The 8,535-nt window shown below is 48.2% G+C and overlaps 1 protein-coding gene across 5 annotated transcripts in view; it reads left to right on the top strand.

Annotated features, from left to right (window-relative positions):
• The first annotated feature begins 6,504 nt into the window (after window positions 1-6,504).
• The window catches only part of MARK2 (microtubule affinity regulating kinase 2), a 24,983-nt gene continuing 22,952 nt past the window's right edge, over window positions 6,505-8,535 (top strand). For all 5 annotated transcript variants that reach the window (XM_015826265.1, XM_015826263.1, XM_015826261.1 and 2 more), the window contains exons 1-2: window positions 6,505-6,670; window positions 8,281-8,334. In XM_015826265.1, coding sequence (XP_015681751.1) covers window positions 6,536-6,670; window positions 8,281-8,334 — 189 coding nt within the window. In that variant the 5' untranslated portion in view covers window positions 6,505-6,535. The remainder of the gene's footprint in view (window positions 6,671-8,280; window positions 8,335-8,535) is intronic.

Below are 8,535 nucleotides of genomic sequence, written 5' to 3'. Positions count from 1 at the left end.
CTTCGGCACAAATGGAATCGTTTCTCTGCTCCCAGCCGGAAATTTGCCATCGCAGAACAAAGAGAGCCCTGGTGAATACGGGTAGTCCTCAACTTAGGACCAGAATTGACCCCGAAATTTCTGCTGCTAAACGAGACATTTGTTAAGGGAGTTTTGCCCTCATGTTACGACCGTCTTTGCCACAGTTCTTCAGTGCATTTGTTAAGTTACTCACACGGTTATTAAGTGAATCTGGCTTCCCACTGGATTGGTTTGTCACGGGACCCCGGGACACGGCCGCCGTCGTAACTATGAGTCGTGTCTGAATTTTGATCCCGTTGACCCCAGGGAAGCTGCAACGGCTGTGTGAAAAATGGCCCTACGTCTCCTCTTTCAGCGCCGTCGTAACTGTGAACGGTCCCTAAACGAACCATTTTCAAGTTGAGGATTACCCGTAAAGGCAGATGATAGTCCTCAGCTTACGACCACCACGGTTTCCATTGCTAAGCAAGATGGTTGTGAAGTGAGTACTGCCCGACTTTGCAACTTTGGACACAGTTGTTAAGTCGGTCGCCGCCGTCGTTCCGAGTGAACCGCGCGGCCGTTAAGCGAAACCGGCTTTCCTCATTGACTTTAAGGTCGCAAACGGTGGTGCCGTAAACCCAGATTTCTTTCCACGGGAACGTTGAAAGAATACAGCTAAAGAAATGGTTGTAAGTTGAGGACTTCCTGTGACAGGGTGGCTTGGAAAGGCATGCTGGCTGAGGAATTCTGGGAGTTGAAGTCCACTCCTCTTAAAGTCTATATCAGGGGTCTTCAAACTTAGCCCTTTTATGACCTGTGGATTTCAACTCCCAGAATTCCTCAGCCAGGCATGCCTGGCTGAGGAATTCTGGGAGTTGAAGTCCACAGGTCATCAAAGGGCCAAGTTTGAAGACCCCCCTGCCGTCTGCTGTGTGCACGCTGGCTGAGGAATTCTGGGAGTTGAAGTCCACAAGTCTTCAAGTTGCCAAGTTCGAAGACCCTCTGCTTTAGCCATTTCCCCTTTGCTGGATGAGCCCACAGGCAAGAATTGCGTTGGCGCTAATTGCACTGTGCAGTAACACAATTTCCGCCTCTGCTCTTGCTGCCGGCTGTGTGGCGTGTTCCAGCCCTTTGCCTTGCCATAAAACAGCCCAGCCATTTTAGGTTTGTGTTTGCTGTCGTTGTAACCCGGGTGTGCTTGACTTACTTAAGATCTGTGGCTTTGCACTCCCGTTTTTTTTTTTTAAATGATCTTTGAACTCTACAGTTTATTGACCTGGCTGCCTGTCCTTCATCTATTCCCACATTAGCTGCCTTTTGTGATGGTCTTCCCTTTGATTATTTTAAACTGGGGGTTTTTTTCCCTTAAATTTCTAAGCCCCCCCCACACACACACACATACAAAGAGCTTGTTTCAGGATGGTGTGTGCACAATGTATGTTAGCAAAATATTGAGGCCTCCAAGGTCACTTCCAATTCTTCCTTCCTTCCTTCCTTCCTTCCTTCCTTTCTTCCACCCTCCCTCCCTCCCTCCCTCCCTCATCACTGGAGGTTTTCAAGAAGAGTTAGACCATCATTTGTCTGAAATGGTATAGGGTCTCCTGCTTGAGCAGGGGGTTGGACTAGAAGACCTCCAAGGTCCCTTCCAACTTTATTATTCTGCTATTCTTTTTTTCTTCCTTCCTTCCTTCCTTCCTTCCTTCCTTCCTTCCTTCCCTCCCTCCCTCCCTTTCTTTCTTTTCTTTCTTTCCCTTCCTCCTCCTCTTCCTACTTTCCTTCCTCCCTCCCTCCTTTTCTCTCTTTCTTTCTTTTCTTTCTTTCTTTCCCTCCCTCCTCCCCTTCCTTCCTTCCTCCCTCCCTCCCTCCCTCATCACTGGAGGTTTTCAAGAAGAGATTAGGCCACCATTTGTCTGAAATGGTGTAGGGTTTCCTGCGTGAGCAAGGGGTTGGTCTAGAGGACCTCCGGGGTCCCTTCCCGCTCTGTTCTTCTGTTGAGCTTCAGTCTCTCTCACTTGGTTTTTCCGGAAGAGCCGGAGAGAAAGAAGCTGTTATACTGGGAACATCCGGAAACAAGTCGTGTTGCTCACATCTGACAGCCTATACAGGTACTTGATGGCTCAAGGTTTTCCAGAGATAATGGATTTCATGTTTTATTCATCGATAAAAGCATTTCTGCTAGGGTGGAAACATTTTTTTAAATGTGTTATCTCTGTAGAAGTGACTCTTAGGGGGGAAAGTGGTACCGGTCTCCTTCAAAGGAGCAAAGCTTGTGTTAGGATTTCCTGGTTATTCAGGAAGTGTGTCGTTTTAAGAACAGAAAGCCCAGTTGTGTCTCTGCCCACACACACACACACACACACACACACACACACACACACACACACCCCGCCTCTGTGGGTTTTCTCAACCTGGTGAGCCAGCAGCCCAAGCCTAACTTCTTGGCCAACGAATGCAGTTTGTCCTCGACTTACGAGCACAGTGGACGTGCCCAAAACTCCTGTTGCTAAGTGAGACCGTTGCTGAGTGATTTTTGCCCTGTTTTACGACCTTTCTCGCCACGGTTGTTAAGTGAATCGCTGCAGCTGATAAGCGAGTCGCCCGGTGGTTGCCCAATTCTCTTGTGGTGATGGTGGATTGTTTTTCCACTAGATGTCCCCCCCCCCAAAAAAATATCTTGGTGGTTCCTGCCCGTGAACAGAATTCCTCCACCGTCAGAAGGTGATTAAAGGTCTGTTGAGATCTTGCCTGGGTGCTTCGCTGATCCAAAATGGCTGCTTATGGACAGCAACGGCATTGCAGATGTTTAACTTAACTTAAGAGCAGCCTCCACTGTTTGTTTGGCCTCCAGGACTGTCTTTGGGGGCCTCATGTGGTTGTTTTTTGTGGTCCCCCTGGATCCCCCACCGGCTCATTCTCAGTCAGGGACAGGCCATTTGTCTGAAATGGTATAGGGTCTGTTTCTCAGGGGTTGGACTTGAAGACCTCTAAGGTCCCTTCCAATCTAGTCTAGTCTAGCCTAGTCTATTCCTATTTCCATCTATTCTATTCTATTCTATATTCTGTTCTATTCTATTCTATTTATTCCATTCCATATTCCCTTATTCTATTCTATTCTATTCCTATTTCATTCCATTCCATATTTCCTAATTCTATTCTATTCTATTCTATTCTATTCTATTCTATTCTATTCTATTCTGTTCTATTTATTCCATTCCATATTCCCTTATTCTATTCTATTCTATTCTATTCCTATTTCATTCTATTCCTGTTTCATTCTATTCTATTCTATTCTATTCATTCCATTCCATATTTCCTAATTCTATCCTATATTCTATTCTATTCCTATTTCATTCTATATTCTTATTCTATCCTATTTTCTATTCTATCCTATCCTATTTTCTATTCTATTCTATTCTATTCTATTCTATTCCTCATCCCTGCATAAACTCAAAAAAAATACATTTGCTGTTCTTAGTTTAACAATTGTAGAACCTGTCCACAGTGTGCAGATTGTCTTCAGGAACTGTTACAACAAATCCTGGTCAGGCAACTCTAACCTGGTTTAAAAAAAAATAATGATTTTTTTTTTTTTTAAAGAAAAGAAATACCGATTGTCAAATCTGTTGTGCGGTCTTCATCCTCCCCTTTACCTCCCCTTTAGCGGTTGCATCTGTTATCTCCTATCCCCCCCCCTCAAATAATCCTTCATTAGGCCTGCTCGGCGGGGTGTTGACAAAGCACGGTCTCCACTGGAGAAGAGCAGGCCAACAGTCGCAGCCAGGGGTGTAGAGCCGCAATCAAAGTGGTAAAATATGATTTATTCCCATCTTCTAATTGCGAGGGCTGCCCGCCCACCCTCCAGCTCTGATTCACGTTGACTTTAATCAATTAGCTCGTTAAGCCTGAGAAACATGAATAGCAGCGAGGTGTAGGGATCATATGGGAGAGTCGGAAGCACATTTTTTGGAACTGTTTCCGAAGGGCGCATGGCGCTACTAACTGCCTGGGCGGACCATCGCTAGGGAACATCTCAGCAGCGGGGTGGAGAACTCCAGAGCTGAGGATGGATTTTGGGGTGGAAATGGTCAAAAAATAGTATTCGAGTATCTAAGGGGCTGCCACTAAAGGGGGGGGGCAGGTCAACCTATTCTCCAAAGTACCAGAAGGCAGGACAAGAAGCAGCAATGGGTGGAAACTGATCAAGGAGAGAAGCAACCTGGAACTAAGGAGGAATTTCCTAACAGTGAGAACAATTAAATGGGGGAACGAACAGCTTTCCTCCAGAAGTTGTGGGTGTTCCAACACTGGGGGCTTTTAAGAAGAGATTGATATTTGTCTGAAAGGGGTCTAGACCAGGGGGTCTTCAAACTTGGCCCCTTCATGATTTGTGGACTTCAACTCCCAGAATTCCTCAGCCAGGCATGCTGGCTGAGGAATTCTGGGAGTTGAAGTCCACAAATCATGAAGGGGCCGTAGTTCCCCCATGCTGGCTGAGGAATTCTGGGAGTTGAAGTCCACGAGTCATGAAGGGGCCGTAGTTCCCCCATGCTGGCTCAGGAATTCTGGGAGTTGAAGTCCACAAGTCATGAAGGGGCCATAGTTCCCCCATGCTGGCTGAGGAATTCTGGGAGTTGAAGTCCACAAGTCATGAAGGGGCCAAAGTTTCCCTCATGCTGGCTGAGGAATTCTGGGAGTTGAACTCCACAAGTCATGAAGGGGCCGTTGTTCCCCTCATGCTGGCTGAGGAATTCTGGGAGTTGAAGTCCACAAGTCATGAAGGGGCCATAGTTTCCCTCATGCTGGCTCAGAAATTCTGGGAGTTGAACTCCACAAGTCATGAAGGGGCCATAGTTCCCCCATGCTGGCTGAGGAATTCTGGGAGTTGAAGTCCGCAAGTCATAAAAGGGCCAGGTTTGAAGACCCCTGGTATAGAGTTTCCTGCTTGAGCAGGGGGATGGACTAGAAGACCTCCAGGGTCCCTTCCAGTTCCGTTATTCTATTAAAGCAAGGTTGACAGGTAGAAGAGCATGAAGATTATTTTGTCGCTGCGCATCCTCAGCCTGCCCAGTCTCTCGTGATGGTGGTTGGGTTGCTGTCTCTGTCTTAATGGATCCTCGGAGCGTCTCAGGCCTCAGCTGCGCTCTCTTGACGTGCCCAGGCGACACGCAGCAGGTTCTCGGCGATCATTTCCCCCCTGTGTGAAACGGGCACCGTTATGATAGGCTAGATACAATAAGCAGGATATGACGGGCACAACTAGCATGGCCACACAGGATGTGGTGTTATCTGCAGGTTAAAGCAGCCACCAGGTGAGGCTTCCCTTGGATTCTTAACCTGCTCAGCTTTTTATGGGTTTCTTTCTTGGCAACCTTTGACTCTGCCCCAGTCCATCAATTCTGAATAGATGTTAAATAATCCATCAGTGAAATTATCCTCAAACCCAGAGGTCCCCAAATCCTGGGCCGCAGCCCGTTCGGAAGTAGGCCACGCAAGGGGCAGGCGAGCGTGCAAGTGTGCACAGCCCCACCTGTGTGAGCGGTGGCTACGCACACTTAATAATAATAATAAAGTTGGAAGGGACCTTGGAGGTCATCTAGTCCAGCCCCCTGCTCAGGCAGGAAACCCTATACCATTTCAGACAAATGGCTGCCCAGTCTCTTCTTAAAAACTTCCAGTGTTGGAGCATTCACCACTTCTGGAGGCAGGTTGTTCCACTGGTTAATTGTTCTCACTGTCAGGAAGTTTCTCCTTAGTTCCAGGTTGCTTCTCTCCTTGATCAGTTTCCATCCGTTGATTCTTGTCCTGCCTTCAGGCGCTTTGGAGAATAGCTTGACTCCCTCTTCTTTGGGGCAGCCCCTGAGATACTGGAAGACTGCTATCATGTCCCCCCTCATCCTTCTCTTCATTAAACTAGACATGCCCAGTTCCAGCAACCATTCCTTATATGTTTTAGCCTCCAGTCCCCTGATCATCTTTGTTGCTCTTCTCTGCACTCTTTCTAGAGTCTCAGCATCTTTTTTACATCGTGGTGACCAAAACTGGATTCCGTATTCCAAGGGTGGCCAAGGGGAGAAATCTCCTTTCTGGGAATCTACAGGTAGTCCTATACACCTGGCAGGTTTTGATGACGGGCGCAGCGTCCCGGAGTCACGTGATCCCCTTTGGCAAACTTCTGACAAGCAAAAGTCAGTGGAGAAGCCAGATTCACTTAACAGCCGTGTGACTGACTTACCATCTGCAGGGATTCACTTAAGAACTGGGCAAGCCAGGTCGTAAAATGGGGGCAAAACTTACTGAACAACTGTCTTGTTTAGCAACAGAAACGTTGGGCTCAATTGCAGCCGTAAGCTGAGGACCCTCTGTTTTGCAGGCGGAGCGGAGTTCCATAAAAACGTAATTTGTCTCATTTCTCTCTCTCTCTCTCTCTCTCTCTCTCTCTCTCTCTCTCTCTCTCTCTCCTTCCCCCTTTCCCTTTCCATCTCTCCAGCCGGCCTTGGGACACCCAGACTCCAAGCCCAGCACCAAGTCCAACATGCTGCGAGGCCGCATCCCTGCAACCGCCACCGACGAGCAGCCCCACATCGGGAACTACCGCCTGCTGAAGACCATCGGCAAGGGCAATTTTGCCAAGGTCAAGTTGGCGCGCCACGTCTTGACGGGGAAAGAGGTGAGAGCAACAGACCTAACTAACTTGCCTGGGTGGAATCCGGGCCCGTGAATCCTGCGTGTGTGTTTAGGCTCGAACCTGGCGGTCCCCAATTTATCGGACACCAGGGACCAGTTGCATGGAAAACAATTTTTCCATTGACCAGGGGAAGGGGGGGGAGAAGCACGCAACCTAGGTCCTTTGCAGTAGGATTCGCGCTCTTGTGACAGTCCAATGCAGGGCTCTTCAAACTCGGTGATTGGCCCAAAGTCACCCAGCTGGCTTTCATGCCTAAAGCAGGACTAGAACTCACGGTCTCCTAGTGATTGAATCAAAGTCACCCAGTTGATTTTCATGACTAAAGCTGGACTATAACTCTCTGTCTCCTGGTGATTGGCCCAAAGTCACCCAGTCAGTTTTCATGCCTAAAGCAAGACTAGAACTCACGGTCTCCTAGTGACTGGATCAAAGTCACCCAGTTGATTTTCATGGCTAAGGCTGGACTAGAACTCTCTGTCTCCTGGTGATTGACCCAAAGTCACCCGTTTCGCTTCCGTGGCTAATGTGAGACTAGAACTCATTGTCTCCTAGTGATCGGTCCAAAGTCACCCAGCTGGCTTTCATGCCTAAGGCGGGACTAGAACTCTCTATCTCCTGGGTCTCTACCTTGGTGCCTTCGCCGCTAGACCAAACTGGCTCACTTATTAGTTCCAATATCCCCAGTGGCAGACCTCTTTACGTCCAAATGCATAACTCTTCAGCTACGGGGCTCCAAATTCGCACACACACTCAAACCCTTCCTTCCCTCCTTCCCCACCTTTCTTCTCCAGTGCAAACTCCGATGAACAAGTTAAGCCGCCTTCAAAAATGCCCCATCTTTTTCTTTTTTTAAACCTTGCCAAGAATCTGCGTGCAATTCCTGGCCCTCTTCCTCCCTTTGATTTCTCCCTTTGGAGCAGATGGCAGCCGATGGCACTGCCACCCCAGCCCGGCTTTTTCAGAAGCTGTCTGCCTTCTCTCCCCCACCCCGTCTGGGGGGGGGGAAGGAATCGGCAAACCTCCTTATCACCAAGTCCACAAATCTCTCGTAATCCCGGGTTCTGGACCCTGGAGTTGACTGCAATAGCTTGTGTAGCTCTACTAAGCTGGGGTAGGTGAAGTCTTTGCACGTAGACGGGAGCGCTGTAGATGACGGGAGGGGTCAAGCCTGTCATCAGCCTGGAGTCCCTTCGTGCCCACGAGAGAGAGCAAAGAGTCAATTCCTTGACTCTTATCTACTGCCAATTTTCTTTTGACCATTTAGGAGTTCAGATTCTTGTTTAAACCTTGCAATAAATCTTCCTGGATCTTCCGATTTCCCTGGCACTTGCTTGAGAAAAGCACCAGGAGATCCTGCGAACTTTGGGACTGTGTTTAATTGGGGAGGGGAGAAAAATATTTAAACTGAAGAAACGGGCTTTCCTATAATCTTCCTCCTTTTTTTTTTTTTTTTTTAAAGAGTCCTCCGTTGTTCTGCGGAACCCTGGAGGCAGCCAAGAAGGGGCAAACCACTGTTTAGCTCGCAAGCCTCCTTTTTTTTTTGGCTGCCCTTCAGACAGGCCTGTGACTTTTTGCGTTGTCTTCTCTTCCAGGTGGCTGTGAAAATCATCGACAAGACGCAGTTGAATTCCTCCAGCTTACAGAAGGTAAAGACGGTTCCGGCTTGATGAATTGGCGGGCCCGCATTCTCTTTGGTCGGCCGAGTGTGAAATTGCTGGCTTTTTAATCTCGCTTTGTTTCCAAACCCAGTGTGTTGGTTTTTTTTTTTTAACGGCAGCGGTGTGAAGCCTTTAGCGGCGATTGGCTGGGAGTCCCTGATGTCACAGAAGTACAAGTGGGGGGGGGGG

The sequence above is a fragment of the Protobothrops mucrosquamatus genome, unplaced genomic scaffold (assembly GCF_001527695.2).
Source record: "Protobothrops mucrosquamatus isolate PMUCROS unplaced genomic scaffold, P.Mucros_1.0 scaffold3025, whole genome shotgun sequence".
NCBI classification, from domain to species: domain Eukaryota; kingdom Metazoa; phylum Chordata; class Lepidosauria; order Squamata; family Viperidae; genus Protobothrops; species Protobothrops mucrosquamatus.
This window is presented reverse-complemented; position numbering and strand designations above follow the sequence as displayed.